Source organism: Lynx rufus, unplaced genomic scaffold, assembly GCF_022079265.1.
Source record: "Lynx rufus isolate CCGP_SWC_20201006 ecotype Redwood Valley unplaced genomic scaffold, mLynRuf1.p SCAF_7, whole genome shotgun sequence".
Lineage (NCBI taxonomy): Eukaryota > Metazoa > Chordata > Mammalia > Carnivora > Felidae > Lynx > Lynx rufus.
The window spans coordinates 60,230,206-60,243,332 of record NW_025814889.1 but is presented as its reverse complement, the minus strand read 5'-3'; the positions used below and the strand labels follow the sequence as shown (position 1 = coordinate 60,243,332).

General features: G+C 39.9%; 1 protein-coding gene across 1 annotated transcript in view; it reads left to right on the top strand.

Moving 5' to 3' along the window:
- Positions 1-13,127, top strand: part of TM7SF3 (transmembrane 7 superfamily member 3) — a 35,974-nt gene that overhangs the window by 17,956 nt on the left and 4,891 nt on the right. The window contains exons 6-9 of the mRNA XM_047066067.1: positions 2,833-3,010; positions 9,015-9,101; positions 10,889-10,969; positions 11,596-11,748. Of these exons, the coding sequence (XP_046922023.1) occupies positions 2,833-3,010; positions 9,015-9,101; positions 10,889-10,969; positions 11,596-11,748 (499 nt within the window). The remainder of the gene's footprint in view (positions 1-2,832; positions 3,011-9,014; positions 9,102-10,888; positions 10,970-11,595; positions 11,749-13,127) is intronic.

Genomic DNA, 13,127 nt, shown 5'->3' with positions numbered 1-13,127 from the left:
AAGAGTTAGAATATGGTATGCCAGAGTTGAAGGAAACCCTCCGTGACTAATGAGGACATGTGTGAAAAACTGGAGACTTTGAAGAGGTTTATACTGGCCAACTTTGGGACAATTCAGTCATCAAAAAGAATAATGATTGCTTATAAGTTTTGAATAAAAACAAGACCACACTGATATTAAGAAAGAAAAAAAAAAAGAGGGGCACCTGGGTGGCTCAGTCGGTTAAGCCTCTGACTTTGGCTCAGGTCATGATCTTGTGGTTTACGGGTTCGAGCCTTGCTTCGGGCTCTGTGCTGACAGTTCAGAGCCTGGAGTCTGCTTCGGATTCTGTGTCTCCCTCTCTCTCTGCCCCTCCCTCCTCATGCTCTGTCTCTCCTTCAAAAATAAATAAACATCAAAAAAATATTTTTTTTTTAAAAAAAGAAAGAAAAAGAAAACTCGTCAGTTGCTATCATTGGAGAAGATTCTTCTACCAAATTACTCTGGAAATTGATACAGGGAAGGAATTTACACTGCCTTTTGTAAAAGAGGAACTGAAATTCATCCTAGTTGATGAGAGAAAGCTCTTTACTGAATAATACTGGCCAATATATGTAGAAGGAGTATTAGGATTAGAAAATCACCTTTCTTTGAACCCTAGTGAAATAATTCAGGCAAGGATCATCAGATGAAAGATTGTTGGGGAACAGGATATTCTCAGGATGCCTAAATAGCATGCTGAGATTAATTCTAATTGCCAAAGGGAAAAGTACTTTTGAAATGGAATGATCTGAGGGTCTCCATCTTATCCATGTGGTCAGTTAGATTCACTGATGGCAGGTTGGCTTGCGTTATATGCTCATACGGCACAATCTGACATCATCACCATCATCTATAAAGTATTCTAGCAAAATATGTTTAACTGAATTCAGTCCATTGTAATTCCTGTTTGCAGAAAATACATGGGATAAAAGAATAAGTCGGATACCTTGAGCACAATCTGACAAATCCAGATTGTGGAATGTTCAGTAAGACAACTGCTCTTGTTTCGTTTTGTTTTGTTTTTTGTTTTTTGTTTTTTTAGATTTTATTTTTAAGTAATCTCTACACCCAATGTAGGACTTGAATTTACAATACTGAGGTCAAGAGTCGCATGCTGGGGCACCTGGGCAGCTCAGTCCATTGAGCATCCAACTCTTGGTTTCTGCTTAGGTCATGATCTCACAGTTCGTGAGTTCGAGCTCTGTATTGGGCTCTGCGCTGACAACATAGAGCCTGCTTGGGATTCTCTCTCTCCTTCTCTCTCTGACTCTCTCTCTCTGTTTCAAAATGGATAAATAAACTTAAAAAAACAAAAACAAAAAAAGGAGTCTCATGCTTTACCAACTGAGCCAGTCAGATGCCCCTATAAGACAAGTGTTCTTAGATGTCCTTAAAGGTCATTGGATGGGTGGGAGGGAGTGATGGGAAGGATGATCCTAGATTGGAGATAAACACCATGCATAAAATGGTTGGATTTTGGTTAAGCGGTGGGGAACAGCTTTAAAAGACATACGGGAAAATCTGAATATGGACTGTGTATTAGATTATAAGAGATTATTGATTTTCTTAGGTGAGCAAAGGCATTAGGGATTTATAGAATACCCTCGCACTTAGTGCCTTGCTACTCAGAGTGTAGATGAATGGGTAGCATTGACATCACCTGAAGAGTGCTAGAAAAGTGGACCCTCTCTCGGGTGCCTCCTCTGACCAACAGAATCAGAATCTGAATTATAACAAGTTCTACCAGTGATTTACAGGCACATTAGGTTTGAGAAACACTGTTTTAGAGTGTGCACATTGAAGCATTTAGGAGTGAAATGTTATATCTGTAACTTACTGTAAAATGGTTCAGCAGGAAAAAGAGGAAGAAGGAGAGAGGAATAAAAAAAGAAATACAAAACATTAACAATTGTTAAATATAAGTGGTGGTATATATAGTTCATTCATTTTATTCTTTCAACATTTCTATAAGGTTGGATTATTCATAATAAAAAATTTGGGGGTAGGAGGTAATGTTAACATTTTGTTGAACTTGACCAGTCCTTTGCCAGAAACATATTTTTGAAGGCTAAGCAATATTTTTAAACAGAAGTTTTCTAAGAGGCTTGTAATTATTCCTGAAACTCTAATATTAAATGTTTTAACTTTTATTAGCAGGAACATATTTGTGTATTCTGGCCATGTAGGGCCTTTGTTTCTTATGTTACATATATCTAAAAACACATATCTTCTGTTACCTATCTAAAAATTAACAAGCTTTAAAAGGGAGTTTTTGAAGTGAAAGACTACTGCATAATACAACTATGTGGAATGTTTTCTTACTGCAGAGTCTGTTAGACAAAAATAAATGGGTCCTGTGAGATGTTAGTAAACACTTGTCTATGACAGTTCTATAGCTAGTAGCAATAGCTAACATTTGTTGAACACTAACTCTGTGTCAAGCATTGTGCTGAGTATGAAGAGAAGAAAGACTAGTGAGCAGAATAAATCTGGCTCTTGCCCTTGTGTTTATAATCTAGCATATGAGAAAAAAATTTTCAATTTTGTCCTAGTGTTTACACTTTTACTTACATCGTTGACATTTGATGCTATACAAAAACTTTAGAAGCATTTTGTGTAAGAACTTCCTTATAGTAGCATGTATATAAACTGTGTAGGACAATCTTTTGACAGAGCTAAATGGGTCGGTATGTATTTTAAACAAGAATTATAACTTAATATTACAATTTAATATCACATGTAGGTGGGATTATAATAGAACAGCTTTTTAAAAAAATCTGAACACTAATCACAGATTATTTTTGGCTTCAGGTGGTTACCCTCACAGCTAATGATAAGACAACTGTTTCCTTCTCCTCCCTCCGAGGACAAGGTGTCATTTATAACATTGTTGTTCGGGATCCATTTCTAAATACATCTGCTGCTTATGTTCCTGCTCATACATATGCTTGCAGCTTTGCGGCCGTGGAGGGTAATTGTTCTTCCCTTGGTGAGTATATGGATTTAAACTTTGAAATTTCTTCTTCGACTTTGCAGGTTTATGTCAACCAATACAGAACATAAGAATATTAAAAAGTGCTTTTGTCTAGTCTTCATTCAGTAGATGCCTTTTGAGCCCCTACATTATTCCATCTGTTTCTAGGCACAGGTATATATACAGCAGTGAACAAAACAGACAAGACACCTGCTCTTTCGGAGCTTATGTTCCAGCAGGGGAGATGAGCCAGACAAGATAAATTTGTAAAATACACATCATGTGAGGAACTGATGAGCACTAAGAAGTGAAAATTACATAGGGAAGGTAGATAACAAGTGGCAGTGAGGGGGGAGTTTTGAGAGAGATGGCCAGGGAAGCCCATGGTGGGGAGCTAACCATTGAGTAGAGACCCGAGGCGAAGCAGGGAACCACACATGTCTGAGCAATACTGCCAGGCAGAGGGAACAAAGGTCCTCAGATAGGAGCCTTCTCGGTGTGTTTGAAGAACTTCTGTGAGAAGTGGCTGGAGGAGACTGGGGAGGGTGAAAGGTGCAGCCACGTAGGTCACAGTGCGGGAGTCAGCTTCTGTTCAGAGTGAAATGGAAAGGCTTTGGAGGTTTTGAGCAGGGAATGCCATGATCCAACTCCTATTTTGACGGTATCACTCGGCTGCTTTTTTGAGAAAAGTCAGGGCAAGATCAGAAATGGAGATTGATTAGCAGGCCATGGTAATACAGATGAGAGAGGACGGTGGTTTAGATAGAATGGTGGCATTGAGGGGTTGCAAGATCGTGCGTGTGTGTATTTAACATTTTATTCTGAAATAGTTTCACAGAAAAGATGAAGAAATACTAAGAATTACTGCATAATCTTCACCCGGATTCCTCAGAATGTTAACGTTATCATGCTGTTTGCTTTGTAACTCTCTGTAGTGCGCTCATGTGCACATACATTACCTTTCCCTGTGAGCTGTTTGAGAGGAAGTTGCAGACATGAAGACCTTTTTCCCTTAAATTTTATTTTCTTATGTAAGCATAGTAAAAAGATCAAATTCACAAAATTGGCAGTAATTCACATCACTGTTATTTAATATTACAGACGCTACCAAATTTCACTAGTCATTCTACTAATTGCCTTTATTTTAAAAAATGTGATCACATGTTGCATTTAACTGATATGTCTCTTTAGTCTTCTGTAATCTGGAACGATTACTTAGTCTCATTTTGTCTTTCAAGACCTTGACCTATGTGATCTTGCAGTTCGTGAGTTCAAGCCCCACATCAGGCTCTGCACTGACAGTACGGAGCCTATTTGGGTTCTCCCTCTCCCTCTCTCTGTTCCTCCCCTGCTTGTGCGCACTCTCTTTTTCTCTCTTTCAAAATAAGTAACCTCAAAAAAAAAAAAAAGTCCTTGACCTTTTTGAGGAGTAGGTGCTATTTTTTTCTTTTTTTAGAAGATCATCAGTTGGGGTTTGTCTCATGTTTCCTCGTGATTAAATTCACAGTTTGCAGGGGCGCCTGGGTGGCGCGGTCGGTTAAGCGTCCGACTTCAGCCAGGTCACGATCTCGCGGTCCGTGAGTTCGAGCCCCGCGTCGGGCTCTGGGCTGATGGCTCAGAGCCTGGAGCCTGGTTTCCGATTCTGTGTCTCCCTCTCTCTCTGCCCCTCCCCCGTTCATGCTCTGTCTCTCTTTGTCCCAAAAATAAATAAATGTTGAAAAAAAAAAATTGAAAAAAAAAAATAAATTCACAGTTTGCATTTTTGGCAGGAATACAAAGAAGTGATGTTGTGTCCCACTCAGGGGGCACTTTATATCTATTTGTCCCATTACCGGTGGTGGTAACATTGAATATTCGGATAGTGGTGTCTGCCAGGTTTCTCCTTTGTAAAGTAACTGTTTTCCTTTTAAGTATTTTTAGGCAGGACTCTGAATGCAGCTAGATATCCCCTTCTTCAATTCTCCCTTGCTAGGTTTAGCATCCCATGATCTTCGCCTGAAACGTTCATTACTCGGTGGTTGCCAAATGGCAATTTTCTAATTTCATCAATTTTCATAGTTATTAGTTGGCATTCTGTTGTAAGGAAAAGCTTTCTTTTCTCCCCTATTTAATTTATGTATTTATATACAAGAACCCATGGATTCTTAATTCTCTGGATTATAATCTATCACTATTGTTATTTTCATGTTCAGATTGTCCCAGAGTTGACCCATGAGTGGCTGCATGTAGTTTGAAATAGTGAGTTAGTAGTAGTTGCTGGTGGGTTAGATGAGGCGGTTGAAGAGAGGTGAAAAGGATGACTGCCGTTTTAACCCCGAGCAACTAGAGAGCTAGGGCTGCCATTCACGGAGGCAGGAAAGACTGTTGGAGGAGCAGGTTTGGGAGGATGTATCAGGAGTTCAGTTTTGGACACGTTCAGTTTGAGAACCTTAGGAGGCATTCAAATGGACATGTTGGATTGACAGTTGGTTATATGTATGCTGGAATTCAGGGGAGAGGTTTGGGCTGGAGATTACCTTGGAAGTCATCAGCTTAATAGATGGCATTTAAGGCCATGGACTAAATGGCATTACCTGTGGAGTGAGAATGTAGAAAAGGAACGGAGTCTAAGGATACTAGGCACTCCAGTGTTTGGAGGTCGGGAAATTAGGAACTGAAAAATGACCGTTGGATTTAGCAATGTGGAGACTGTTGGTTGGAGCTGTTTCATTGGAGTGCTAGGGTAAGCCTTACCAGAGTATGCTCAAGAACAAATAGGAGGAAAGAAATTGGAGAAGAGTCCAAATAGCACTATCAAAGAGTTTTGCTCTAAAGAATGAAGTCTCTCCACTGTGTTTGGTCCGGGCTTCCTCTCCTCTGCTGGAGCTGTATCACATCCCACCCAGTCTTCCACAACCATGCTCAGGATCCTGGAGAGATACAGTGTAGGAGACCCAGGCAGATGTAAATTTTGTGTTTTCACTGATAGACTTAATCTCATCTGCATTCCTCTACTCCCCTTCCCTTGAGCCCTTCCATACTAGAGGCCCTCCTAATCAGAGCCTCTCTCTCCTGGGTCTCAGTCTGTATGTGTTAGCCTAAGAAGGAGAGCTCTGATCCTATTACTCCAACCTAGGGTTGACCCCTCCTAGTAACATTGGTCCGGTTGTTGCTTTCATTTTCAAGCTCCATGTATGTGAGGATGTCCTTCCTGAGCTTGAATAGGGAGGAAGTATCCACATTGCCTTTTTTTTTTTTTAATGTTTATTTATTTTTGAGAGAGATAGAGTGCAAGTGGAGGGGCAGAGAGAGTGAGACATAGAATCTGAAGTGGGCTTTGCGCTGATGGCAGAGAGTCCGATGTGGGACTCAAACTTGCAAACCATCAGATCATGACTTGAGCCCAAGTCAGATACTCAACCGCCTGAGACACCCAGGTGCCCCCGCATTGCCTTTTAATTAAGACCTTGGCCTGTGTATCATAACCTAGAGTGATACTGTGATGATTGAAGACCCTCTACACTTGGACTGTCTTCCATTCTCCCCATCCGTTCATTCCTTTGTCTGCACTGCCCCCAAAAGTGCCCATTTCGCCTCTCGTGTTGTCTCTAGGGTCTACCTGTTATGAAACCTTCTGCTGTCTGGTTTTACCTGGATGTTTTTTTCTGTCCTTTCCTGGTACTGTGTGATAGGGGGTTCTGTTTAGTTTCTCTCTGCTGCCTAATATCATGGAGGAATATCTAACTGTGGGTGTCAGGTTTTATTGGGGAAGCAGATATTTCTAACCTTGATGATTATACTTACTGGAAACTGCCACTACATTTTATTTAAAAAAGAATTATCCCAGCAATCTCCATGTTTGTGGTATAAAGATTAAGTCATAGAACAGCATTCAACCACAGGTCTGAAATAAGCAGAACAGGGCATTTTATCTTTTGTTTCATCTTTCTTTTGGGTGCTTTGTTCTCAGAAACACTGCTGTGTGGGTATGTATCATACCCTGCAAATTCTGGCTTGTGTTTCTTACTTAAATGTAGCTCTTCATGGTATTTGCATCTGAGCACCCTTAAGTGTTTTATGTGTTTTGATCTGTGGCAGGTTAAAACATTTTTCACATGAAATTGTACAGGTGTTTTCATCTTTAGTTCAGGGGTTATTTTCTTGTGTTTATCTCACAAGGAGTCATGACGGTGAATTTAGTGCGTTGATTTTTCTGTTTAGTAAGCTGTATCTTTCAGTTCATGTTATTTATAAGTTGGTGCCTATTAAGGACCATGAGATTTGGGATTCTTTGGCATCATGAAGCATATTGTGCTTTATTGTTAGAATACTTCAATTTTTTTCAAAAGCGGTATGTGTAATGAAGATGGGCAGTAATTTGTTCATGTGCGATATATAGTGTAATGCCTGTTCTTTTATTTTAATGTGAGTTTTGGTTAAAATTTTTTGTTATGATGAGCTTCAAAGAACCTTCTATACCAGTTTTTCAGCCTTAACAGTTTTGATTCATGGCTATTATTTTGTTTCAGCTATATGCACACCTGGGTCTCTGTCTCCCAGCCCTCCTTTATTATTTTTTTAAAGATTTTATTTTTTAGTTTAATTTCCTATTATTATTTTCTAATGTTTTTATGTTTTGAGAGAGTGGAAGTGGGGGAATGGCAGAGAGAGGGGAACAGAGGATCCGAAGTGGGCTGTGTGCTGACAGGCTGACAATACAGTGCTCGATGTGGGGCTTGAAGTCTCGAACCACTTGATCATGACCTGAGCTGAAGTCAGGTGCTCAACCTATTGAGCCACCAAGGCACCCCAAAGATTTTTTTTTAAGTAATCTCTACACCCAGTGTGGGGCCTGAACTCACAGCTCTGAGATCAAGAGTCACATGCTCTACTGACTGAGCCAGCCAGGCACCCCTGGCCCTCCTTTATTATTGGATTTTCTTTTAATAGCAAATTCCTGGCTGTCCTTTTCCTCACAGAATTTCTGTGTGTGTGTATGTGTGTGTCTTAAAGATAAGTGCCGTTTTTAAAAAGTAATAGCCACAGTATCACCAACATAAGTTTCAGTGAAAAATTTTGAAGATAATTTTTTAATAGCATCAAATTAACAGCCAGTATTTGCATTTTCCCAATCATCCCAATTGTTTTTCAGGTTTTTTAAAATTTAAATTAGGTTTCACATGAGGCCTATATATCATATTTAGTTGATGTGTCTTAAAAAAATTTTATTTTATTTTACATTTATTTGTTTTTGAGAGACAGAGACAGAGCACAAGTTGGGGAGGGACCGAGAGAGAAGGAGACACAGAATCCTAAGCAGGCTCCCCAGGCTCTGAGCCGTCAGCAGAGAGCCTGATGTGGGGCTCGAACCCACAAACCGCGAGATCATGACCTGAGCCGAAGTCGGACGCTCAACTGACTGAGCCACCCAGGCGCCGCTAAAAAAACCTTTTTTTTAATGTTTATTTTTGAGCGCGAGAGTCATAGCGGGGAGGGGCAGAGAGAGAGAGGGAGACACAGAATCCGAAGCAGGCTCCAGGCTCAGCTGTCAGCACAGAGTCCAACGCAGAGCTCGAACTCAGGAACAGTGAGATCATGACCTGAGCCTGAGTCGGACGCTTACCTGACTGAGCCACCCAGGTGCCCCTTGAAATGTCATTTAAATCTCTTTTTATCCCTAGTTCTCCCCCTTGTTGCCCTCCTTTTTTCTTGTAGTTTGTGAAGAAACAGAACTATTAGTTGCGTGTGTGCGTGCGCGCTCACACACAAGAGCCCAAGAATATGTCACAATAGAGCTACATACCTCGTCAGGAAGCATGTATTGTCTGGTTCCTCTTTTGGTTATAGCAGTAGCATTGGTCTTCATTGCCCACATAAAAATAATTGGTTAGGGCTGGCAAGGGTATTTTTAAAGTAAGTTTATAATATATATATGTGTGAAATAAATTATTGTCAGTTCACTTTGCTTTTTTCGTGATGCTTTGTTCTAACACCAGGATCAAACTGTATCTATTATCCACTAAATTTTTGTTTCTTTTAGGAAGAGTGTCAACCAAAGTGTTCTTCACCCTTTTTGCCCTGCTTGGTCTCTTCATTTGTTTCTTTGGACACAGATTCTGGAAAACAGGTATTTTGCTATAGTTGCTATTTTCAGGCGCTGTGGTCTTTTTTGCTTAAATTCTGCTAGGAGATTTATGACCTCTAAGTAGATTAAGTAACTGCTTATCTCCAACTGTCTTCATAGATTTGTGACTGGGGTTCTTTCAGTAAAGATTTTACTTAGTTGCTGTGCTTTTTAATTTTTTCTCTTAATGATGGAGTATAACTTCCTCTTCTTAGGAGAGAAACAAGATTGGATTTGCGCAGCAAACTTCTTCAATTGCTAGCTAGGACAGATAGCCAACTAAAAATAACTGGTTGGAAATCAGGACATCTGTGTAAGAATATGTGGATTTTGGTATTGGTGGTTGACGATGTTTCCTATAAATCATGCTGCAGGTCTGTGGTATATTATATGTAGATTGAAATGTCTGCTTAGTCCAGGAGGTTGAGACTGCAAACAGGAACTCCCACAATCTCCTCGGTGAAAACCATTCAGGGAGCGAAATACCATAGTTCCTCCCCTTCCCCCATCCGTGGGGCATACTTTCCAAGACCCCTACTGGATGCCTGAAACTACTGACAGTACTTGGACCCTATATATACTATGTTTCTTCCTGTAATACATACCTATGATAAAGGTTAATTTATAAATCGGGCACAGTAAGAAATTAACAACAATAATGCAATAGAATAATTATGGCAATATGCTGTAATAAAAGTTATGTCAGTGTGGTCCCCCTCTCTCAAAATACCTTCTTGTCCTGCACTCACCTTCTTGTGCTGATGTGAGATGATAAAATGCCTGTACGATGAGATGATGTGAGTTGTATGATGTAGGTAGGAATTGGCACACAGTGAGCTTTAGGCTACTGTTGACCTTTTGGTGAACCTCAGGAGGAGGATCATCTGTTTCCGGACCACGGGGTAACCGAAGCCATGAAAAGAGTATCCACGGATAAGGGGGGAATGACTGTATATGTTATGCTCGCTGAATTGATTTGAATTTTTGGGCTGCCTTTTATGTAACAATGTTTTCAATTACTAAAAAAAAAATCCTAATTTAATTCATTAACAAGGGGTATGCTGGAGCATCAAGGGAAGAGTGAAAATAATCCTGATCTCAGACTCTTTAAACTTGCTTTAATAAATTACGAATTAAAATATGCATTTCTTTCTCAATTACTATATTTTTTTCTTGATTGAGAAGAAAATATTGTGAAGCATGTTTCATTCCTCAAAGTATAGAATGCTTCTGTAACAAAGAATTTAATTTTTAAGCCCCAGGCAAGGTCCCAAATATATTACTAGGTATTTTAGTGGGTGAAGACAGTGATTAATTATTCATCTTGGACAAAAAAGGATGAATTAAAGGAAGGTATAAAGGTCACTTTTTGCTTTAGAAGAGTTTGTTATTTTGCTTTATCTTTTTATTTTTGCTCACGTAACAAATTGAGTGTGATGAGATTCAGATCAGATACAATGACAAAAGTATACTGTTCTTGTTTTCAGTGGGAACTATGAGGATGTTAGAGTGAGCTATGAAATTAACAGTTAACAACTTACCAGCTGAAACTGACCTCTATGCAAGAGCGTATCCAATAGTTAGTACTTTAATATCGCATTCATTTTAATATGATTTCTAAATTTTTCTTGTCTTTCAGGTAATTATTTCTTTCCTCTAAATGTCCTAATATGTGTAAATTCTGGGAGCTGAAGCATATATTTGTAGGTTAGAAATTTAAATTGCACTGTAAAAAAAAATATGTAACCATAGCTTGTATTTTTTTTTTTTTTCTGGTGGTTTGCTACTAGAATTGTTTTTCATAGGCTTTATCTTCATGGGACTCTTCTTCTACATACTGATTACAAGACTGACACTTGTTAAATATGATGGTAAGTGAAAATAATACAGTTTCATTGGAAAGGTGTTGTGTTCACACTCCCCCTTTCTTTGTGTAGTTTGACCAGTATTGTGTGTGCTATTACGTGTGTAAATAATGGGCCACCCATAATGGAGACTTCTTTTCTAAACTACTTATTTAGACCTTCTCCTCTGGGTTTTTAATCTGCATGGTGAATTCCTTGGTACTTAGGGAAATGAAGGGCCATGTTGATTATAAACCTGTGTTCTAGCTCTGTAGTGTATTGAAGATATGAGATTTATAACCATCAAAAATATTAAGATTTTCTTTACCTTAAAACAGAACCCGGCCATGTCTCATTGAACAGAATGCTTGTCCCCCGTTCTTCCTTAGCCCCTGTTTATAGATTGTGCCAAGCCACACCTGTCACGTGTCCTGGGAGGTATACTTCACCTGCTGGTTCCCATGGCTCAGACCAGCCCCTCCCTGGACAACAACATCCCCCCCGCCCCCCTGCCGCCATGCTGGTGTCATGTCACCCCCTCAGTACCTGGCCTACAGGAAGGCTAAGGTTGGCTCTGGTGATGGTGTTGTGTATTTGAAGCATGTGGTAGGAAAAGCCACCTCTGGTCAAACAGTTCATCTTCTTCTGTGCAGTTCGTCTGATTCTGACAGCCGTCGCTGGAAGCGTTGGTGGGATTTTCTTGGTAGCTGCTTGGTGGCGATTTGGAATCCTCCTGCTCTGCATGCTGTGTGTTGGATTAGTGTTGGGCTTCCTCGTCTCCTCAGTGATGTTCTTCGCTTTCCTGGGTAGGAGATATGTAATGTTTTGTGTGTTCAGTTTTTTGTTTGAAAGACCTTTATTTGGGCTCTCTAGGTACAACTACTGCCTCTCAGGGACTTGGGGCCTTACCTGTAGAGCTCTGGAAATTTGTTTTGTTTTAATGTTTTTATTTTTGAGAAAGAGACCGAGCATGAGCAGGGGAGGCGCAGAGAGAGAGAGACACAGAATCCGAAGCAGGCTCCAGGCTCTGAGCTGTCCGCACAGAGCCCGATGTGGGGCCTGAACTCAAGAACCATGAGATCATGACCTAAGCCAAAGTCGGATGCTTAAGCGACTCAGCCACCCAGGCACCCTGAGTTCTGGAAATTTGTATCTGTGATGTGGCACTCTAGGGAGTACCAGTACATGGTGAATCTTAAGCAGAAGCTCCGTTTATCCCACAGATGAACTGGGCATGGCTCTGTTGGAGCTGAGTTGGGAACCTGGTGCTTTGTTCCTGGTTTTCATTTCCACCGTCTGCCAAACCCCAGATATTCTAATGTACCTACTTGTCCTCTAGGTCAGTAGCACAGGGATGGTGTCGGAGATTTTTTTTTCTTTAAGTAATTCAGTTTCTGTCAATTTTTAGAATGTGGTTAACTTTTCTAAGTTAACTTTCTTTTGTAGGGGAGGAAAAATTTCCTTTTTATCCTTCTAAGGTTCTTTGGCTGATAAAATAATTAAATTGACATAAGTAGATTAATAAGAGAAAAACAAATTTAATTTTGTATATACAGGAGACCCAGAAAAATATGAGACCCAAAGGCAGGCAGTTTCAGACCTCTGTGTCATATGGAGCTAAGAAATGGGGTAAGCGTGCAGGGTTTCAGATGGTGGGGGTTGGAGGTGCAATTCAGCAAGAGGACAAGAAGATAAGAAGAGCAGACATTTGGTAATCAGATGTTTGCCCTGCTAGGCAGTTAAGTCTTTCAGAGAAAATAGTTATCTCTGTTCATTGTTCTCTCCCTGGGCCAGGATCCCTATTTACATTCTTTTAGGCAGTTAAGGAAGCAATAAAAGTTTTTCCTGACTCTGCTGGGTCTTGAGTGCCTTCAGCTCAAAATAATCCACATGCCTGAGTGGCACATTCTACTGCCCTTTGTGGTTGCATAATAACTTACATTTCCTGATTGTTGTCAAAAATGCAGAAAAAAAAAAGGAGTATTTATATTTTAAGGTACTCTTTTAGGCTATTTCCTTTTTGTGATAATGTTCTTATATATATCAACCTCAGCTTAAAGTTAATTTAGTTCTTGTGTATATCTTATATATATCAACCTCAGATTAAAGTTGATGGAAATGTTAGATATAAGAATATAAGAGGCTGTCATCTCTTAAGAATGCATGATATGACAGAGTGTGGTTG